This window comes from Oncorhynchus masou, chromosome 3 (assembly GCF_036934945.1).
Source record: "Oncorhynchus masou masou isolate Uvic2021 chromosome 3, UVic_Omas_1.1, whole genome shotgun sequence".
NCBI classification, from domain to species: domain Eukaryota; kingdom Metazoa; phylum Chordata; class Actinopteri; order Salmoniformes; family Salmonidae; genus Oncorhynchus; species Oncorhynchus masou.
Genome location: NC_088214.1, coordinates 29,562,351 through 29,585,307, shown reverse-complemented (window position 1 = coordinate 29,585,307; position 22,957 = coordinate 29,562,351). Strand labels below are relative to the sequence as shown.

Sequence of the window (22,957 nt, the reverse complement as noted above, 5' to 3'; positions counted from 1 at the left end):
CTCTATAGGCATTCAATTGAAAAGTACCTACATCAAAAAAATCCCACTTCCTGGTTGTTTTTTCCTCAGGCTTTTGCCTGCCATATCTCACAGAAATTATTTCAACAGTTTTGGAAACTATAGAGTGCTTTCTATCCAACACTACCAATTATATGCATATCCTAGCTTTTGACCTGAGTAACAGGCAGTTTACTTTGTTTACTAAATCAAAGATGGCCACTGGTCCACCCACCGTTGAATGTCAACTTAATTGGTCATGTCTATTATCGATATTTCTTTGATTTCAGTAGGTTTCCTATGGAGGATTCACAGTATAATTCCCATTCAAGTCAAAGTGGTACCATTTCAAAGTTTACATTTATTAAAATGTTAGTACATTTATTAGCCAAAGTATGATACACACCCTGTATTCAAGAGCATGTTGTGTCACAATCGATGGCAGGCACAACACAAAAACGTACATTATGTAAAATAAGGTCTAAGCTACAACATATGTAAATCTGAAAAAGTTTACGTGCTTGACACGCTCGTCTTAATGATTGGAACAAGGCGCAGCGTGTGTAGAGTTCCACATATTTTAATAAATCGAAACTCACCAAACAAAACAATAAAGCACAAACTAAATGTGACGCTACTGGTGTGCACACGGGCAACTATCTGTAGACAAGATCCCACAAAGCACAATGAGGAATTGGCTACCTAAATATGATCCCCAATCAGAGACAGCGATAAACAGCTGTCTCTGATTGGAAACCATACCAGGCCAACATAAACCATTAATCACTTAGATGACCCACCCTAGTCACTATCACGCCCCAACCAACAGAGAATAAACAGCTCTCTATGGTCAGGTCGTGACAGTGCTTTTAGATAATTGACATTAAGGTGAATTTTTTTTTTCAATAAATGATCAAATAGTTTCACAACGTTCTTTGGAAGCTTTTAATGATATCAATCTCAACTGTTTATCTTTTCCAATGATGAAGACGTGGGGTGTTCATAATAGGTCAACTTTGACCACCTTTATCTCTTAAATGTTTTGGCATTCAGTTCCAAAAAGTAACTTTCGGAGGACTTCTACAATAGGCAAATATGTATTGAAGGTTTTGTTCATTTCAAAAGGGGTGCTATCAAATGGATTTACCCTATATGGGTAATATATACTGTACTAGGGTAATAGTTATTACCCTACTGGAAAATTATGCAATGGATATTTGTAAAAGCACATAAGATTTTCCAAAGGGTTATGCACTAATAATTAATCACAATATGCTTCTTAACCCAGGTCCATACTCCTCGCTCAATCATATGATGAGATTTTAAATGGAAATGTTGAAATTTGAAAAAGCTTTCACTCATCCTTTTATCTGTGTGTCCTGTATGACTGGCAGAGATCACAGGAAACTCTGAGGACATTCCTCTAGTGCGATGGCGGCAGCAGTGGATGGAGAATGGCACACTGCTCTTTCACATCCACCACCAAGATGGCAGCCAGAACCTCCCCGGCCTGTCAGCCACAGACTACCCTGCCAGCGACTCTGCCGAGGAAGAGTTACGCATCCTTCACATCTCTGTCATGGTACGGTACTGTGCTGGTTGGGTGGGGCTCGGGTTGGAATGGAGAGTGCTTTATTGTGCTGTTTGATAAAGATGTTGGGCAGGGATGTTACTTTTCAATTATGTGCACTGCTCTAATATAAGCTTTAGAACTTGGTGCATTTCTTGGTACATGTGGACATGCTACAATGGAAGGTTTGTACTGAACAGCTACATTGATGGATGACAGATTTTTAATGCAAAGTACATCTACACATTTTAACAAATGATTAGTCAGCATTAGAACAATTACTCTAGCAGGTACTAGGTACATTGTAGAGGCACTTACTGAATGTCAAATCATATGCTGACCTTGAGTCTCCTCTGCATGTTTTGCATGCATTAGTACACAATGAAAAGGTAGACTGAAACATTTTCAAATTCTTTCAGTTTATTTATCTATGCAACAATTATCCGCCGGTAAACTTATTTCCCACCTCGTATTTTCTTCCATATCTAAATTTAACATCCTTCTGGCCGTTGTGTCCTTGTTTTATTCCCCTTGCTATCTCCTTATCCTAAAAGCTGCTCGACAATACAGTCACAAATCTCTTATGGAGGTGTGAAAGGATTAGCATGCAGATAGGACAGACTTAGCAACAGATGGCTGCTGCGCTGTGCTCCCGCTCCGGCCTCGCTCGCTGCAGCTTGTCGCTCAGTTGGAGGGCCGCCTCATAAATCCAGCATTGCATCACTTCGTCAGCTCCTTGAGGATACGTGCTGCCCCGAGACACAGCCCCACCACTCTCTCTCCCACTAACCGCCACTCTCTCCCCACCCCACACATGTCACTGAGCCATTTCCATTGTTCCGCCATACGCCACAGCCACCAGCATGGCTCGATGGCAGACGATTCAAGCCAGGATTCTACACAGCAGCTTGACCTGTCATGCACAGTTCATTGCCAGACCACCAGGCCCACCATGGAACAGTTTAAAGCTCTTGGATGAATGCAGTCCAACCTGAGGCTTGAAAAGAGGCCAGCTGTAACTGGGGCTTAATCTCATGGAGATGCAGGTTCACTGAACTGCACCAAAATCAGTTTTGTCACCAGAAGGGGATAGGGATTTCCCTCACCTAGTGGCCATTCAAACTGCCATGATAAGAACAGGTGTGCTTCTTCCTCTACAAGGTGACCACAGTCTCCTTTGCTGCTCTGCTTCAACATCCATAATGGATGAGTTTCCCTGTGTTCCATGTTTAGCCGCAGGTGAGCTCCTGCAAGTCGAAACACATGTCCTTAGTTCTCTTTTGGCCCAGAGGCAGAGGGAACAACAAGCACCCGCTAACACCTACTACTCTGCACCATCCACCACACATGGAGCCACCCTTTTACAGAGTTACTCCTTCTGCAGGAAGACCTCTACTATGCCCGTTAAATGCAAAGGGAGTGTAGTCACAGTATTGGAAAACCTTTGTATGTTTACAAATGCTCTAGAACATTGGTAAAACAGCAAAGGGCATCACACGGCATCTTTCATTTCCCTTAATATTGGGATCTTATTTATGGTATAGATCTCTAAAACTCATCTCTGGACCTCGAAGCCACTTCCACTGCATTTTTCATTATTCCCCTCTAATCAGGGACTGATTTAGACCTGGGACACCAGGTGTGTGCAATTAATTATCAGGTAGAACAGAAAACCAGCAGGCTCCGGACCTTTTAGGTTAAGAGTTGAATACCTCTGGTATATATGGAGAGAGGAATATCGTTATGCCTACGCTACTGCATGAAAGAAGACATGCCAAATATATATTTTTGAGAAGCTGTGGAATACAAAAAAATGATTGAATATTATATGAGGAGATTTTGTGTGGTAGGAAATAAGCTCTTAGGGACTCTTATGGCTCATGCGCTGTATCAGTCACTGTTTACATTGGATTAAGGTCTCAGACAAGTCCCCAATGTTCTCTGACAGGTTTCCAGTGTTCTTCCTGAAATAATAAATAGTGTAAGGGCTCTATTCAATCCGTATAGCGGAAGTTCAGCGTTACAACTCGTTAGCGGAGACCGCATTCACGGTAAATGCAGCTCAATCGGAAATGACCTTTACATTTTGATCTACACAATCTGTTACACATCAGCAATACAGATTGAATAGAACCCTAAGTCTCGTATGTTTTGCTTCTCCTCCTATCTATACATTTGAAGTTCACATATTTTGCTGGTAAAGTGTTTAGTAAACATCCCAGTGCTCCTTCTTGCTGGTGTACAGTCAGGGTTACTAATTCCCATCTCAGATGGGAATTAAAAGGATTGAGTTTCCTGGGAAACTAACAGTATGGCTTTAAGAAATCTGATGCAGACGGAAGCAGAAGCAATACAGAAGGAATTTATTTTCTATTGGCCAACCTATAGTAAAACAAGAAACACATTTTGAAGAGGAGGCAGATACAATATTTTTTTAAATGTTAAATAACACTAAAATGTGCATGAATATACTATAACCCTCACAATAGCCTACATTTAGCATAGCTTAATTGATCTTCAAAATATATATATTTTACAATGTCTATGGTGTATTGGGATAACTGAGTATACAAAACATTAAGAACACCTTCCTTTTGCCCTCAGAACAGCCTCAATTCGTTGTGGCATGGACTCTACAAGGTGTCGAAAGCGTCCCACAGTTGTGTCAAGTTGACAGGCTATCCTTTGGGTGGTGAACCATTCTTAAAACACTTCGGAAACTGTTGAGCATGAAATATAAACAGCAGCGTTGCAGTTCTTGACACAAACTGGTGCGCCTGGCACGTACTAACACACCCCGTTCAAAGGCACTTCAATCTTTTGTCTTGCACATCCACCCTCTGAATGGCACACAATCCATGTCTCAATTGTCTCAATCCTTATTTAGCCTGTCTCCTCCCCTTCATCTACACTGATTAAAGTGAATTTAACAAGTGACATCAATAAGGGATCACAGCTTTCACCTGGATTCACCTGGTCAGTCTTTGTCATGGAAAGAGCAGGTGTTCTTAATGTTTTGTACACTTAGTGTATAGTAAACAGTCCATATATAACTTATATTTGCTGTTTGATATAATATAACAGTTTGATATCTCTATTTGTGTACTAGGTGATCAGAAGGAATAACTCAAACAACGAAGATTTCATACTTTCAATTAAAAATTATCACATAAGAAATTCTGAAATAATTGTCCCGGCCGGGCCCCGGGCTCAAGACGTTCTTTACAACATTACCAACAGTTTTCCTTTGGGCACCCCCTCAGACCTTTGCACTTCTGGTTTAAGTGCCCAATAATACCTTGTTTTATGGCTGCTCACACCCTTTAACGGATTGACTATTTCCTCTTGCACCTCAAATGTCATCCAGATCAGTTAAGGTCCGTCAGGCAAGCAGAATTGCAGTGACCCATTCATTAATGCAAGCACAAGCCCCTGAACTTGAAGATTGTCTCGCTACGTAAAAAAGATTAATGATAGAAGATCCTTAAAGTTAAGTTTGTAATGTTATACAATTTAAGGGGCAGGAAGGAATGATGGAAGGAAGAGGAAATTCAGTTAGAGTAATCTAAACAAACATTTTGAATGAAGTGTTATTATGTTTATAGTTTCGAAGGCTAAAGTATTTTTTGTGTGTATCTCTTCCAGCTGGGAACCGATGGCACAGTATTGAGTCTGTCAATCAAAAAAGTGCCAGTTTTAGCCAGCCAGCTAATTTTCAACCTCAGTCCCTGGTCAGGTTATTAAAAACTATTACAATAACAATGCAGACAAATATGCAGAGCGTCATTGGACAAGCAACACGTAGCACGCAGACGGAGCAATAGCACAAAAAGCAACAAAACAAAATACAATAAAGCAACAAAGTGTTTCCACACCTCACAAACTACAGACAACAGACAACATTGAGAGCTGCAATATGCAGCTAGGGATTATGTTCACAAGTCTGATTGGGCTTAAGTCACATCTTTATGTTTTTTGTGAAGCTGTGATAGGTGGTGCAGTTGTGTGTGCCTGATGGCAGTGTGTTCCAGACATGGGAAGCTCTCATAGAGAAAGCAGATTGACAAACGGTGCTTTTTTCTTAAGCGAACTATACAGTCACCTCTCATGGCAGACCTTGTGGATCTGCTGCCATGAGTTTGGGTTTTCTGTTAAAACAAAAGTACTAGGTGGAGGGGGAGCCAGGCCATTTAGGATCTTGAGGACAAGACAGTGTATTGCACAAGATATTCCCAACTCAGAAGCTCATGCTTTCTGAGGATGTAATGGTGATGATGGCTATTGGGCTTTCTATCGAGCACTTTGAGAGCCTGTTTGTAGACTGACTGAATGGCTTTTAAGTCTGTACAGCAAGCTTGGGCCCAACTAGTCTAGCAGTATGTTAAGTGGGGGTGTATCATAGCATTGAAGTACAGTTTTGTTTCCTATGTAGTCCAATTTTTTTGTACGAATCGGGAAATTAGCTAGGTTTAACTTTGTTATTTTAGTTTCCTTTTTCACCTGCTTTTTAAAGGAGAGGTTGCAATCAAGTATGATGCCAAGGTACTTAAAATCAGATACCGCCTGGAGCTTCTCGCCTGACACATAGGCATCTGTCTCAGTAGCATCAGTTACCCTCTTTTTTTCACATTGTGATGCAAACATGAGTCACTGAGCCACTTTGTAACCTTGACCATTACAGTAGTGAGTTCTTGTGCAGCTTGTTTGCATGCACATATATCACTGTATTATCTGCATACATTTGAACTTCAGACCCAGTACAGACAGAAAGCAGATCATTCATGTACAGGCTGAACAGGAGGGGCCCCAGTATTGACCCTAGGGGCACACCCACATCATAGCTGACAACATACTGTGTATTCTTTAATGATCATACCTAGGGCTGTTACGGTGACATTATTACTGCCACACCGGCGGTCATGAGTCATGAAGGGAGTCAAATTCCACGTGACCATTTAGTCACAGTAATTAGGCTTCTCCAAGCTCTGATGCTGCTGATGGTCATTAGTAGCCTACTAAACTTGCTAACTGCCTGGTACTCTGCACTCTATTGTCCTTCTAATCTCTCGGACATCAACGCAAATGTAATTGAAAATCTAATCAAACACTTCATTAGAGACCCTAAGCTCATGTTGTGCAACATTTCTATAGGCTATGCAATTTCACGAAAAAACAGTGATGACCTCTATTAAAAAGAGGAGGATCTCATCAGCTTTCTATAGGCTAGGCCTGCTAGAAGTATTTCTCAACTTTTCTAATGTTAAGTACATTGCTAATCTTTACAACAGGAGTATAGCCTACCTGGCTGGCATGAAAATGAACCTCGGGAAAAGCGTCCTCCATTCGCTATTTAAGTACATAGATGACATTTACTTTTTCCTCTGACCCTGTTTCGTGACAGGTGCATGATAATGGTCCATTCTAAATAAAAATAAATTTCACACATATATTATTTAGTGTATGTAAAGACAAGATTAAATCAAGAATAGTCTGATGGGTGACAATATTATCACTTGTGAATTATATATTATAATTTGTGAATTTTTTATTCATTTTTTATTTAATCTTTTATTTAACTAGGCAAGTCAGTGAGAACAAATTATTATTTACATTGATGGCCTACCCCGGCCAAACCCTCCCCTAACACGGACGACGCTGGGCCAATTGTGCGCCGCACTATGGAACTCCCGATCAGGGCTGGTTGTGATACAGCTTGGGATTGTGACGCCTATAGCACTAAGATGCAGTGCCTTAGTCTGCTGCGCCACTTGGGAGCCTCATGGGAGCCTAAGGGCAATGCCGTTTTATGCTACTTTTTCTAATCATAGTTGCACACCTCATGTAGCCTTGCCCTTAGGCCGATATGTTTTGATACGGTTTGTATCACAACTAAAGTAGCAAATAACTTCTTAAAATTAAGCACATTAATCCACTTTACGAGGGGTGTAGAGCCTAACTGGCATACATAAGCAGCGCACAAGTTTATACAGTGCCTTGCGAAAGTATTCAGCCCCCTTGAACTTTGCAACCTTTTGCCACATTTCAGGCTTCAAACATAAAGATATAAAACTGTATTTTTTTGTGAAGAATCAACAACAAGTGGGACACAATCATGAAGTGGAACAACATTTATTGGATATTTCAAACTTTTTTAACAAATCCAAAACTGAAAAATTGGGCGTGCAAAATTATTCAGCCCCTTTACTTTCAGTGCAGCAAACACTCTCCAGAAGTTCAGTGAGGATCTCTGAATGATCCAATGTTGACCTAAATGACTAATGATGATAAATACAATCCACCTGTGTGTAAACAAGTCTCCGTATAAATGCACCTGCACTGTGATAGTCTCAGAGGTCCGTTAAAAGCGCAGAGAGCATGAAGAACAAGGAACACACCAGGCAGGTCCGAGATACAGTTGTGAAGAAGTTTAAAGCCGGATATGGATACAAAAAGATTTCCCAAGCTTTAAACATCCCAAGGAGCACTGTGCAAGCGATAATATTGAAATGGAAGTAGTATCAGACCACTGCAAATCTACCAAGACCTGGCCGTCCCTCTAAACTTTCAGCTCATACAAGGAGAAGATTGATCAGAGATGCAGCCAAGAGGCCCATGGTCACTCTGGATGAACTGCAGAGATCTACAGCTGAGGTGGGAGACTCTGTCCATAGGACAACAATCAGTCGTATATTGCACAAATCTGGCCTTTATGGAAGAGTGGCAAGAAGAAAGCCATTTCTTAAAGATATCCATAAAAAGTGTTGTTTAAAGTTTGCCACAAGCCACCTGGGAGACACACCAAACATGTGGAAGAAGGTGCTCTGGTCAGATGAAACCAAAATTGAACTTTTTGGCAACAATGCAAAACGTTGTGTTTGGCGTAAAAGCAACACAGCTCATCACCCTGAACACACCATACCCACTGTCAAACATGGTGGTGGCAGCATCATGGTTTGGGCCTGCTTTTCTTCAGCAGGGACAGGGAAGATGGTTAAAATTGATGGGAAGATGGATGGAGCCAAATACAGGACCATTCTGGAAGAAAACCTGATGGAGTCTGCAAAAGACCTGAGACTGGGACGGAGATTTGTCTTCCAACAAGACAATGATCCAAAACATAAAGCAAAATCTACAATGGAATGGTTCAAAAATAAACATATCCAGGTGTTAGAATGGCCAAGTCAAAGTCCAGACCTGAATCCAATTGAGAATCTGTGGAAATAACTGAAAACTGCTGTTCACAAATGCTCTCCATCCAACCTCACTGAGCTCGAGCTGTTTTGCAAGGAGGAATGGGAAAAAATGTCAGTCTCTCAATGTGCAAAACTGATAGAGACATACCCCAAGCGACTTACAGCTGTAATCGCAGCAAAAGGTGGCGCTACAAAGTATTAACTTAAGGGGGCTGAATAATTTTACACGCCCAATTTTTCAGTTTTTGATTTGTTAAAAAAGTTTGAAATATCCAATAAATGTCGTTCCACTTCATGACTGTGTCCCACTTGTTGTTGATTCTTCACAAAAAAATACAGTTTTATATCTTTATGTTTGAAGCCTGAAATGTGGCAAAAGGTCGCAAAGTTCAAGGGGGCCGAATACTTTCGCAAGGCACTGTAGTATGGGGAAAATAATTTTCACCATGAAAATGCTCCTTTATAATAAAATGGTGTTGTCCCGCTAATGGAATATTTGGCATGTGCTCATTGCTGCGCTTATAATGTGATGAAATAGCCTAATAGTTTATCAACATTTTAAGCTAAACGTTCTGATCTGTTGTGTCAGCCACATTGCGTAAAAATTATGCTAGTGGTTGTATTAATTTGGGATCTATCGCAACCAACAACTGTACCGGACTAAGTTTGGAAGCTGTATTTATTGTACAGAATAGAATAGGTCTACATTTGTACTATGGGGGATAGTAGATTGACATAGGCTAGTGCTTTTGCTGTTTGTTGGCTGACAAAAAGTAAATGTGGACAGTTCTTCCAATATCTTCAATATGCACCTCGGAATTGGATAAGGACACACGCAGTTGCATCCCTGATGTGTCTGTCTTCACTTGTAGCCTGAGAGAAAGACCCGATCACGTGATGGAGAGCAATGTGAGTGAGAGATGCTTTGGAGCATGCAGTACCTATATGGAAGGGCACAGCGCAGCACTCCGGGCCAAGGACACAACGGCCACTGGCCACAAAAGGCATGGATTTTTTAGGGTGTGTTACGGCCACACAAAGGGGATCCCCCCGTGAAATTCAAGGAATTAGCAGGTGCTTGTCAAATTCTGAATGGGAGACTGATAAAGTCTGTACAGCCTGCGTAAAAAAACTAAGCAGAGCTCATGCCTTTAAAGCAACTTTTTTTCAAATCATCATTAGAGTCGCATCATGTAGCCTTACAATGTATTAATAATCAACCATGTAGCCCAACGTTTGTAGAACAACTGAAGTTACATTAATAACAGAAAATTAAGCATATAGGACTACCGATTTCTTTGTTACCCTCTCTTGGGTAGGGGGCAGTATTTTCACATCCGGGTGAAAAGCGTGCACAAAGTATACTGCCTGTTACTCAGGCCCAGACGCTAGGATATGGATAGAAAACACTCTAAAGTTTCTAAAACTGTTAAAATTATGTCTGTGAGTATAACAGAACTGATATGGCAGGCGAAACCCCGAGGACAAACCATACAAAAACAATAATAATTCAGCCTTCCACTGTTTCCAATGGCTTTCATGTTTATTATGAGGCAAAGTCCTCCCAGATTTCAGTTCCTAGGGCTTCCAATAGATGTCAACAGTCGCTAGAAAGAGTTTCAGGCTGGTTTTTGAAAAAATGAGCAAGAAGTTATAGTTTTTCTAAGTGGCTCCCATTTTGGCTATAGCGTTTCCATGCGCGTGGGTGAAAGCGCGTTCTTTGTTATTTATCTCCGGTAATGAACATACTATTCTCCGTCTTACATTTTATCGTTTATTTACGTATTAGGGTACCTGAGGTTTGATTATAAACGTTGTTTGACATATTTGGATAAGTTTATTTGTAACGTTTGGAATTCATTTTGTATGCATTTTGAAGGAGGGAAACCGGTGGATTATTGAATAAAGCGTGCCAGCTAAACTGAGTTTTAATGGATATAAAGAAGGACTTTATCGAACCATTTGTGATGTAGCTGGGACCTTTTGGAGTGCCAACAGAAGAAGATCTTCAAAGGAAAGGCATTTATTATGTCGCTATTTCTGACTTTCGTGTCGCACCTGCCTGGTTGAAAAATGTTTTTCATATTTTTGTTTGCAGGGCGCTGTACTCAGATAATCGCATGGTGTGCTTTCGCCGTAAAGCCTTTTTGAAATCTGACACAGCGGCTGGATTATCAAGTAGTTTAGCTTTATTTTAATGTATAATACTTGTATTTTCATGAATGTTAAATATTTATATTTCTGTAATTTGAAATTTGCGCACTGCAATTTCACAGGATGTTGGCCAGGTTGTACGCTACCCTCCCATCTGCCCATAATTAACCGCTCAACACATGAAAGCTGCATGTGCGCACTCCCTCAAATCGTTTAGAGAAAATATAATTTCTATTTCATTCAGTTTTGTTCAATTGTATTCTTCGTACTTAAAAAGAATATAAAATAATGCCACTGAATTATAAGCAAAACTTGTCTGTTTAAATTAACTAGTGTAGCCCACAGCCATTTTACATAAGGACAACTCAGAGTATTCAATTAGGTTATTCTGAAATAGACTACAATTTTCTTTAGACCTGTCTAAAATAAATAATGAATTTATTGTGAAGGTGTAGGCTATACTACATGGATTTATTAAACTTTTTAAAATGTAGATGTTCCAAAGGTCTGCATCAGTGGCTTGTAGAAAGCCAGGAATGGAAGCCAGGAGATGCTAAATGTGTTTATGTTAATTAACGGGCAATTACCGTGAGACCGAGAGTTATTTGCTTGACAATCACCGGCTGATGAAATTTCGTGACCTCCACAGCACTAATCATGCCTTGCAATACAGCAGGAGACTTGAATGTGTCCTTAATAAGAAAAGCTTCAGCCTTCATGCAATATTAGCCTTTATGAACTATTGTAAATTAAATTAAATGATTTAAGTTAATGTCATTAATACCCCATTCCAATGAAACCCCATTGTGTGTTTAATGGGGGTTTAACTTTCACATTTTTTCACTGTCAAACTCTGAACTGGATCATAAACCTTTAGAAAATACTGTTCCTAATTGTCACATTTGATTTCATTGTTGTCATTAAATAGGTTTTTTAAGCATTAATGCCAGAATTTAAGCAACGTCTGACATACAGTGCATTTGGAAAATATTCAGACTCCCTGACTTTTTCCACATCTTGTTACATTACATTACAGCCTTATTCTAAAATTGATTAAATCATTTTTTTGCTCTTCAATCTACACACAATATCCCAAAATGACAAAGCAAAAACAGGTTTTTAGAAAATCCAAAACTTAATATCACATTTACAAGTATTCAGACTGTAAATGTGATAATACAGTTTGGGATTCTTAATACATTTGCAAACATTTATGGGGTATTGTGTGTGACTCCACTTCCATGCTATTTCTGCCATATGCCCCGCGGACATGCAGAAGAGTGCAATGAATGCTTTGAGTTCATCCATAGAGATATCCTTTTCTGTGCGCATGAGCGATAATAGAATATCTGATGTGCTGCAACATCTGCATGTGACATAAACTTGTCAATATTTTCTACCCAAACCGTGCCATGCCTCCCAGACTCCTGTCTCACCGTGGTAGTTGGGATCAGTTGGCTCTTTTACAGATTTTCAACAGCGAGGCTCTGGCATCGGAGGTGGAGGTGGAGGCTCAAAGTCAACATCAGACGCACATTTTGTTACGTTACAGATTCTACATATTACATATTCTAAAATGGATTGAATATTTTTTTTAAATCAGTCTACATGCATTATCCAATAATGACAAAGCAAACTGTTTTTTAGATTTTTTTTTTGCAAATGTATAAAAAATAAAAAACATAAATGCCTTATAAGTAAGTACTTTTGCTACGAGACTCAAAATTGAGCTCAGGTTCATCCTGTTTCATTGATCATCCTTGAGATGTTTTTACAACTTGATTGCTGTCCGCCTGTGGTAAATTAAATTGTTTGGACATTATTTGGAAAGGCACAAACCTGTCTACATAAGGTCCCACAGTTCAAAGAGCAAAAACCAAGCCATTTGGTCGAAAGATGTCCGTAAAGCTCTGAGACAGGATTGGGTCGAGTCACAGATCTGGGGAAGGGTACCAAAAAATGTATGCACCATTGAAGGTCCCCAAGAACACAGTGGCCTCAATCATTCTTAAATGGAAGAAGTTTGGAACCACCAACACTCTTCTTAGAGCTCACCACCCAGCCAAGCTGATCAATCGGGATAGAAGGGAATCGCTCAGGGAGTTGACCAAGAACCCACATTTACAGTCTGTCACATTTACAGTCTGAATATGGATTGAATATAATTGTAAATGTACTGTAGATTGATGAGCAAAAAAATGATTTAATCAATGTTAGAATTTTGTTGAAGTACCTTTGGTAGCAAGTACAGACTTGATTCTTCTTGGGTATGATGCTACAAGCTTGTATTTTGTGCGTTTCTCCCATTCTTTTTCAAATAACTGTATATTTTTTAAATTATTTTTATCGAAATTTAGGAAAATAAATAAATAAATCGTGCAGCTCTAAGTCCCACCCACAGCGATGAACAGGTCTAAAACCCTACTGGCTCACAAACATCTTGCTCCCTTCCCTGACAATCCCACCCAGAGTGATTGATTGACAGGCCAAGCTATTAAAGGGATACTTCACCCAAATTATTTCCTTACCCTAAGTGTCCACAGCAGCAGAGCCAATAAAATACACATTTTGAATAGCAAACATCAATGCATATCTTGTACATATGACTTTAATCTCAAGAGAAGATTGGTTTAATGTTCAAAAAAGGTTATCTTACTTAGAAAATAGTCCTGATCATATACAGTGTCTACCCCTTGACTTATTACACATTTTTGTTGTGTTACAGCCTTTTTTCTTACCCATCTACACACAAACCCCAATAATAACAAAATGAAAACATACTTTCAGAAATGTTTTCTAATTTATTTAAAATGGAATACAGACATATATCATTTACATACGTTTTCAATACATGTTAGAATCACCTTTGGCAGCGATAACAGCTGCGTCTTTCTGGGTAAGTCTCTAAGAGCTTTGCAGACCTGGATTGTACAATATTTGCCCATTTTTCTTCAAGAATTCTTCAAGCTCTGTCAAATTGATTGTTGATCTTGCCGTAGATTTTCAAGCTGATATATGTCAGCCACTCAGGAACATCCACTGTCTTCTTGGTAAGCAACTCCAGTGTAGATTTGGCCTTGTATGTTAGGTTATTGACCTATTGAAAGGTGAATTCATCTCCCAGTGTCTGGTGGAAATCAGACTAAATGTCTTTTTTATTCTGAAAAGCTCCCCAGTCCATAACGTTTATAAGCATACCCAGGCAAACGGTCGTAAATATGAATTGCATTTTCTTTTCGATTGAGCAAAGGATTAGCATTTCAGTGAATATAATTATAGACTGTGTGTCATGAATCCATTTTTCTTTCCCGCTCTTTCTCAGTCCACACCCCCTTCCCTTTGTCTACCAAGCCGTCATAATGGCTTAGCCCACTAGGGACTCTTTCCTATCATTGTCAGTAACCAATATCGACTGTTTTTTTGTTATGTATTTAGGTGATTAGTTAGTTAGTTAGTTAGTTAGTTAGTAGATAAATAATTAAGCCAATGTGTATGTTGCTGATTCACAATTTATGCTAGGGTTTGTGCAGATAACAAAGAATTTTACAATGTTCAGATGAGACTGATAGAAGGTAAAGAATAATGCTATCGATATAAAAGATCTTAAGATATTTAAGAGTGGTTTCATGGTTTCATGGTTGCATGGTTTAATTCAATCACATAATCAATTAAACGTTAGCTAGTTGATTTGAAAATAGCTTGTCATCTCATTTAACTGTAGTAGAGGCACAACATTATGGAAAACAATGTAACTCTTTGGCCTAGTTATCTTTCTGCTTATTTCAATCTAAACTAGAGTTTGGAATAGTTCATTGACTTTGAAAGTAACGTAAAAAAAGCAATACAAAACAAATTATTCTAACTTTCATTCCCCTCTAACATTGTGCGTACATGCTGCATAAGTGACCTATAGTAAGGCATGATTTGTTAATGTCCTTGACTATCCCGAATAGGCAAACAACTTATGCAAATTGCATTTACACTTTTATATCGTCTGAAAGCTTAATTTATTACTATAACTGTACTGTCCAATTTACAGTAGCTATTACTGCGAAAAAAAATGCCATGGTATTGTTTGAGGAGAGCTCCTAACAACAAAACACTTTTTTTCACCACGATAGGTTTGATAAATTCACCTCTGAAGGTGAAATGTGTACTTACATTCTGAAATCTTGCTCTGATTTATCATCCAACAGGTCCCAGAGATAACATGAAGTGTCGTTTTCTTAGATAAAATCTTTTTCATATCCTAACAAGGTACATATATCGTGCATGATCAATTTTGTATTTCCACTCGTTCAATTTGCAAAGGAAGGTATCTGTGAAAATCTCACCCTAAACGTTGTTTCAACCATTCAAATCATGTTTGTATGTATTCCTCAGAGATCCTAGAACGTAACGAAACTTCACTATATCATTAGGGCTGTAGTATATCCTATAGGACACCATATTTGGTCAGAGAGCGATGCCTTCATGGCACACCGATGACGCGGGTCGTCTTCACTTGAACAACACTAACTTTGTCAAATAAGCAACAATGGGGGTCAAACAAAGGTAGCTTGATAGCCAATGGGCTGTGCTTAACCGGAGTATTCGGAAACCAAGTATCTGTTGTAAAATGTGGCTCCTAACCTTGTACGACAGCAGGCCTTTTCATTTTGAACAAAAATTATGAAAATATTCAGAGTTATGAAGTTATGGAAACTGGTTGTTTTGCCAATTTTGAACTTATAATATGGCTACTAATACTAGAAAAGCTAAATCAAAGTCCAAGTATACAGATTTAACGATATTCTTGCAGAAAAATGTAATATTTATGCAAATGTCTCCTTGATGATTCGCCCAAACGTACCTGGGTGACTTCACACTAAATGTCACTTTGCTCGCTCATACTTCAAGTTATCCGTCTGGAACCTTGCACATACACTGCTGCCATCTCGTGGACACCGTCGGAATTACAATCAGAGTGATGGCTGGAACTGGTACCTTTCTCTTGCATTTCAAAGATGGTGGTAGAAAAAAAAGTTTTTTTTTCCTTTGTATTTTCTTCTACCTGATCTAGTGTGTTATATTCTCCTACATTCAATTCCAATTTCCACAAACTTAAAAGTAGTGTTTCCTTTCAAATGGTACCAAGAATATGCATATCCTTGCTTCAGGGCCTGAGCTACAGGCAGTTAGATTTGGGAATGTCATTTCGGCGAAAATAGAAAAAAAAGAGGCTATCCCTATTAAGCAAAACGTTAGTAAATGTAGCTGGCTACATTCTTTCTATGACAAACATTAGAAATATGATGGCCTTGCATAGTTTTTGAAAAAAAATACCTTACTTTTTCATTGTAAGCATTGCATTGTATTCTTGATGCAAAAAAACACTTTTTGCTTTCAATATAAAATGGACCCCTGTCAATACACAGCTGGACTCACCTGCTCCCGTTTTCTCCTTTTCTGCTATTTACAAACAAACACGTGACTGTCTCAACTGATCTGGAGAACTACGGAGAGCTTCATAATGTAAACTAATATGACAGGTGAAACAGAAATCGTGTTCTGCTTTATCTCCTAACGTATTGCACAAGTTAACTGCAGGTATTGACTAAAAAAGTAGCTATAAATATGACCATTTATTGAAAACTTTAAATAACTAGTTTCAACAGTATTGAGGGTATTGAAAAACCACCCCATGGCTATTTCCAAATACCCCGGTATATAGTGCACTGTGATGATATGGATATTGAGTTTGTTGATGTTTTCTTGACATTGTTGAGATCTATTGTTTTTTCCTCAAGGATCTCTGCTATGCACTAGTGGTCTTTTGACAAATCTAACTGCATGGATTTGGGGACTTTGGGGAGTTCTTAGTTGAGACCATTCATCCTTTTCCTTTCCCAATTGTTTGTTCACAGGGAGGCATGATCGCCTTGCTGCTGTCCATTTTGTGCCTGGTCCTCATCCTTTACACGCGCAGGCGATGGTGCAAACGCCGCCGTGTGCCCCAGCCCCAGAAGAGCGCCAGCGCCGAGGCAGCCAATGAGATTCACTACATCCCTTCGGTGCTGATGGGAGGCCAGGCCAGGGAGAGCCTGAGAAACTCCAGGGGCCAGGGTCACAATTCCAGTGGCACGCTCAGCATCCGGGAGACACCCATCCTGGACGGATACGAGTATGACATCACTGACCTGAGACACCACCTGCAGAGAGAGTGCATGAACGGAGGAGAGGACTTTGCCAGCCAGGTTACACGCACCCTGGACTCCCTTCAGGGCTGCAATGACAAGGCCAGCATGGACCTCACACCTGGGGAGTGTAAGTACAAGCACTCATGTATGCACACACACACACACACACACACACACACACACACACACACACACACACACACACACACACACACACACACACACACACTCTTACATTGTTAATGGTGATGGAAAACGCTGTGTCAGGCACCGCTCCAGAATCTCCCATAAGTGTTCTATTGGGGTGTGTCATGCTCCGCTCTAGAATCTCCCATAAGTGTTCTATTGGGGTGTGTCATGCTCCGCTCCAGAATCTCCCATAAGTGTTCTATTGGGGTGTGTCATGCTCCGCTCCAGAATCTCCCATAAGTGTTCTATTGGGGTGTGTCATGCTCCGCTCCAGAATCTCCCATAAGTGTTCTATTGGGGTGTGTCATGCTCCGCTCCAGAATCTCCCATAAGTGTTCTATTGGGGTGTGTCATGCTCCGCTCCAGAATCTCCCATAAGTGTTCTATTGGGGTGTGTCATGCTCCGCTCCAGAATCTCCCATAAGTGTTCTATTGGGGTGTGTCATGCTCCGCTCCAGAATCTCCCATAAGTGTTCTATTGGGGTGTGTCATGCTCCGCTCCAGAATCTCCCATAAGTTTTCAATTGGGTTGTGAGCGTTCACACTTGCACATTCTAAAGTGGGCTAGCGCCGACCTTAGCCCAGGGCGAGCTGCCCCTGATCTGGAGCAGGGTTGGCACTGACTTTTCAGGGTTCAAAAAAAAGAGGCACTTTCACTTAATTTGCATGCTCTCGTGATGCCTGCCACTCTTGTTTAGGCTACCCCAAAGACCAAAACATTGTCTGAGTCAACGGGAGAGATTATTATAATTATTTTCCATGAGTTTCGTCAAAGTCTCGAGTGACGAAAAGTAGCCAGTTAACAGCTGCTAGCTAACAGCTGCTCTCTCATTAGAGGAGGAGCAGCACAAAGCAGAGCTGTTGCTACGGTTACTCTCACACGCATAGCTGGGGCAGTAAGGAGCGGGGGACAGACAAAGACACGCATCTAACTAACAGAGGAAGTTACTGTATTTCTGATTTCGGATTCGGGCATGGCCTGAACATCGCGTGTGTGGGTAGGGTTTGGGCTTAAATGAAATTCCCCTGCAGGACTACAGATAGCTCGCCATGAACTTGTAAACTTGTAAGTAATGATCTTGATGTACGTTTATTTTCCTGTAATAATGAATAAACATAAGTTAAAGTTAAGACGTTGTCAGCAACGATATGGTCATTATTTGAACTGGCTAGCCATCTAGCTAGCAGGCTAGAAACTAACCAAAACATTGTTAACAGAGTAGCTTTTAGTTGCCTGGTTTGCTGGATTGACATTTATTTTTTTATGTTTATATTTCACCTTTATTTAACCAGGTAGGCCAGTTGAGAACAAGTGCTAATTTACAACTGCTACCTGGACATGTACACAATTACCTTTTACATTAATGGCGTTATTCGTGTTAAAATACAGAAGTTATGCTATTTTGTACCACTAGGCTGCTGATGTCATGCAGCCTGTCATTTTTGTGTTTATACTTTTTCATAACAACAACAAGTTTGATGTTGGATGACAATAGAATGTTTGTGATGTCACTGTGACAACTGTCTACAGACATGTCGATAGGCCAACTGTAAACCAGCCTATAGAATGTAACATTGGTTGTGTTTGGTTGTCCGTTAGCCCTGGGATAAAATTGTGAATCCTTAGCCCAGGGCTAATGCTTAGCCCAGTGTTAACAAATGCTTGTGTAAATATGGGATTAGAGTGCCTGGCAAAAATATTAATCCCCCTTGGTGTTTTTCCTATTTTGTTGCATTACAACCTGTAATTTAACTGGATTTTTATTTGGATATCATGTAATGGACATACACAAAATAGTCCAAATTGGTGAAGTGAAAATAAAAATATCGGCAGGACAGGGAAACTGGTCAGAATTGAAGGAATGATGGATGGCACTGAATACAAGGAAATTCTTGAGGGAAACCTGTTTCAGACTTCCAGAGATTTGAGACTGGGATCAAGGTTCACCTTCTAGTAGGACAATGACCCTAAGCATACTGCTAAAGCGACACTTGAGTGGTTTAAGGGGGAACATTTAAATGTCTTGGAATGGCCTAGTCAAAGCCCAGACCTCAATCCAATTGAGAATCTGTGGTATGACTTAAAGATTGCTGTGCACCAGCGGAACCCATCCAACTTGAAGGAGCTGGAGCGGTTTTGCCTTGAAGAATGGGCAAATATCCCAGATGTGCCAAGCTTATAGAGACATACCCCAAGAGACTTGCAGCTGTAATTGCTGCAAATGGTGGCTCAACAAAGTATTGACTTTTTTTGGGGGGGGGGGGGGGGGGGGTGTTATGCATGCTTAAGTTCTGTCATTTTGTCTTATTTCTTGTTTGTTCCACAATAAAACATATTTTGCATCTTCAAAGTGGTAGGCATGCTCTATAAATCAAATGATACCAACCCACAAAATGTTTAATTCCAGATTGTAAGGCAACAAAATTGGAAAAATGCCAAGGGGGGTGAATACTTTTGCAAGCCACGGTAGCTAGCCCAGGGCCAGTCTTAGCCTGGGGCGAGGAACAATTAAATGTGAAAAGCCCTTTTGTATCCCTCATTTACTCAAATGTTTCCTTTATTTTGGTAGTTACTTTTATGTGTGCACGTGAAGTGAATTAATCTTCAAAGATATTGAATGAAATTATTAATTTGGTCCAACACATAGACATGTTTTTGGCACTGTAGGATTTATATAATTCTTTCATGCAACTGCTACAGTAATGGTGTAATGATATTACATACGACCAAAGTGCTAGTCATATAATGACTCTGGCTATGGTCTGAGCATGTGTGTTTTGCTAAACCACTAAATCATCCATCTGACCCTGCTAGAAATACAGTCCTTTCTATTTTGCTACTATTTATCTTTATCACACTTGCTCCGGTATGATTTGACTATCTACCTACAATAGGAGGTAATGCAATACAAACAATGCATCAGAGAGAGATTATTCAGAAGCATTCAATATTGTCTAACTCAAATATCATACACATTCTTGGCTTATTGGCTATTTTCAATGCACTCATTCATTCACAGTCATTTGCTTTGGAAATATCCTCATTTGTAATCAGTGGACCTTAGAATTAAAAACACCCCCTGAGAAATATATGGAACAGCAATGATTTGAAATACCCACAGAATTTCAATTAGCACAAGCCAAATGTAAGAAATATGACATTCTAGATTGTGCTGATTGGTTTTGAGATTGCATCTTGTTTCAAAGTCTAAATAAAACTCCCAGGAGGATATTGAAGTGGAATAATTTCATGCATTTTACATTAAGTGCTAAACTAATTTAGATAAGGCAATAAACTACCTCAATAAAAACCTCTCTCAATATTGTTGGTTGTGGTCAGAAGAAATACCAGCCAATGAAATGTTCTCTAGTTGTGACAGGAAATTATGCATTATAAACTGACTTGTTTTGGCTGTAGCTATTCTGTGTGAACGCTACAGTCTGCAGGAAAAACAAGAAGAGGGAATAAAGTATGTAGCCCTATAAGGATATACTTTACTGTGTAGTGCTGATTCTCATTATTTTAAAGCTATTGTCCCCTCAGAATGACATGCTGCTTTTTCACATTTTAATCCTGTATTAGTGGGTTTATACTACATCTGTCTCGTTTCTCTCCCTAATTATGATTGTTCTGTCATCATCAGGGAGTGACAATACAAAGTTGTCCCTAATGAACAAGTACAAGGACAACATCATAGCCACCAGCCCCATTGACAGCAATCACCTGCAGCAGAACACTCTCCTCCCCCACAACACCTCCACCAGTCAACGCAAACAACGTCTGTCCAGCAAAACCCGAGGTGAGTCATTCATCGATCCATATCCACTCCCATTCTGACCATTGTGTGTTCTCTGACAGTAAAGGATAAAACACGCCATGCCGACCCACGACAAGAAATGTGGCCGAAACGGGTTCGTGATCACCTGCTGGTTGTCGACGAACAGTGTCGATAATGTACATTTGTCCAGAAATGAACAGAGCAATGACAGCCAATGTTTTGTTCAGAGGCAATATGATGGCTACACACTGCCTTTAACTATTCGTAGGCACTGTGTGTTTTGTCCTTAAAGGGATACTTCAGGATTTTGGCATTGAGGTCCTTTATCTACTTCCCCAGAGTCAGATGAACTCATGGATACCAAATGGTATCCATGAGATTATCTGATTCTGGGGAACATAGATAAAGGGCCTCTTTGCCAAAATCCCGAAGCATCCCTTTAAGAGACTGTTAAAAGAGAGTATTGAAAAAGAGGGCATGTCATTCTGAAATGAGACACCAGTTTGTTCAGTTGACCCTGATCATAATCCACTTTGCTCCATGACTGACTAGTGTGGATGGTTTATTTTCTGGTTAGAAAAGCAATTCTAGTGTGTGGGATGTTATAGAATAGAGGATTCAAATAGCAATGTCACGCTAACCAGCTCATTCAGCATGTAGTGGAAGCTAGGGAACTATAGAGCTGTTGTGTAAAGTAATCTTACAGTTATGAAAGATTAATTTGTGTCAACCACCATTTCCATCTCATTTTGTGAATTATGATTAGAATTGTGAGAAACAAACATGACTCTGGTTTCAGATAGAGAAGAGTGGGGTTAGAGTCGTGCCAAAGGGTTAGTTGAGCCACCTCGTTTCTAGGAAGCCATACACAAATTTAATCATGTGACCAAATATTTAGGAAGAGGTCATCATTTCATGGATTCTGTGAAGCCAGAAAATATATGATAAAAGTGGTAAGCAAGTTAGGTCCAAAAAACAAAAAAAAGATTTAGTGTGTATCTAAACCAAAGTAGATATTTTACAGACTGTTTTATAGATCAGTTGGGCTCTCTATAAGCTAATACATGAGGTCCTAAACCTATCATGAAAGTGTGTCCTTGTACTGTAGCTGTGGGCTAATATAGTGAAAATGGTTGCTTTGGGGTCAATTGTGCCTTTTGGTTAGAGGCAAGTTAAGCCAATGGTCAAATCAATATACACCATACAAATGATGATTACATCTGGTCAGTTTTATGCATATACAGTTCTTACACAAAGTATTCACACCCCTTAACTCTTTCCAATCTTTTCTTGTGTTATAGACTGAATTAAAAATTGATTAAGAAATTAAAAAATTAGACTTTTTGGGGGGTCACTGGATGATACACAATGTCCCATAATGTCTAAGTGGACTTATGTTTTTTGAAATTTCTACAAATTAATTGAAAATGTAAATCTGAACATTTCTTGAGTTAATACGTATTCAACCCCTTTGTTATGGCAAGCTTAAATACATTTAGAAGTACAAATTTGCTTAACAAGTCATATAATAAGATGCATGGACTCCCTCTGTGTGCAAAAATAATGTTTTTTTTTAATGACTACCTCATCTCTGTACCCCACACTTACAATTATCTGTAAATCAAATCAAATTTATTTATATAGCCCTTCGTACATCAGCTAATATCTCAAAGTGCTGTACAGAAACCCAGCCTAAAACCCCAACAGCAAGCAATGCAGGTGTAGAAGCACGGTGGTTAGGAAAAACTCCCTAGAAATGCCAAAACCTAGGAAGAAACCTAGAGAGGAATGTGGAATGTGTGGGGTGGCCATCATGTCAGGTAGTCCTGGGGCATGGTCCTAGGGCTCAGGTCCTCCGAGAGAGAGAAAGAAAGAGAATTAGAGAGAGCATATGTG

The 22,957-nt window shown here is 39.7% G+C and overlaps 1 protein-coding gene across 5 annotated transcripts in view; it reads left to right on the top strand.

Moving 5' to 3' along the window:
* LOC135514189 (astrotactin-1-like) overlaps window positions 1-22,957 on the top strand; it is a 278,864-nt gene that overhangs the window by 47,513 nt on the left and 208,394 nt on the right. For all 5 annotated transcript variants that reach the window (XM_064937505.1, XM_064937488.1, XM_064937496.1 and 2 more), the window contains exons 2-4: window positions 1,392-1,579; window positions 16,821-17,220; window positions 20,927-21,082. In XM_064937505.1, coding sequence (XP_064793577.1) covers window positions 1,392-1,579; window positions 16,821-17,220; window positions 20,927-21,082 — 744 coding nt within the window. The remainder of the gene's footprint in view (window positions 1-1,391; window positions 1,580-16,820; window positions 17,221-20,926; window positions 21,083-22,957) is intronic.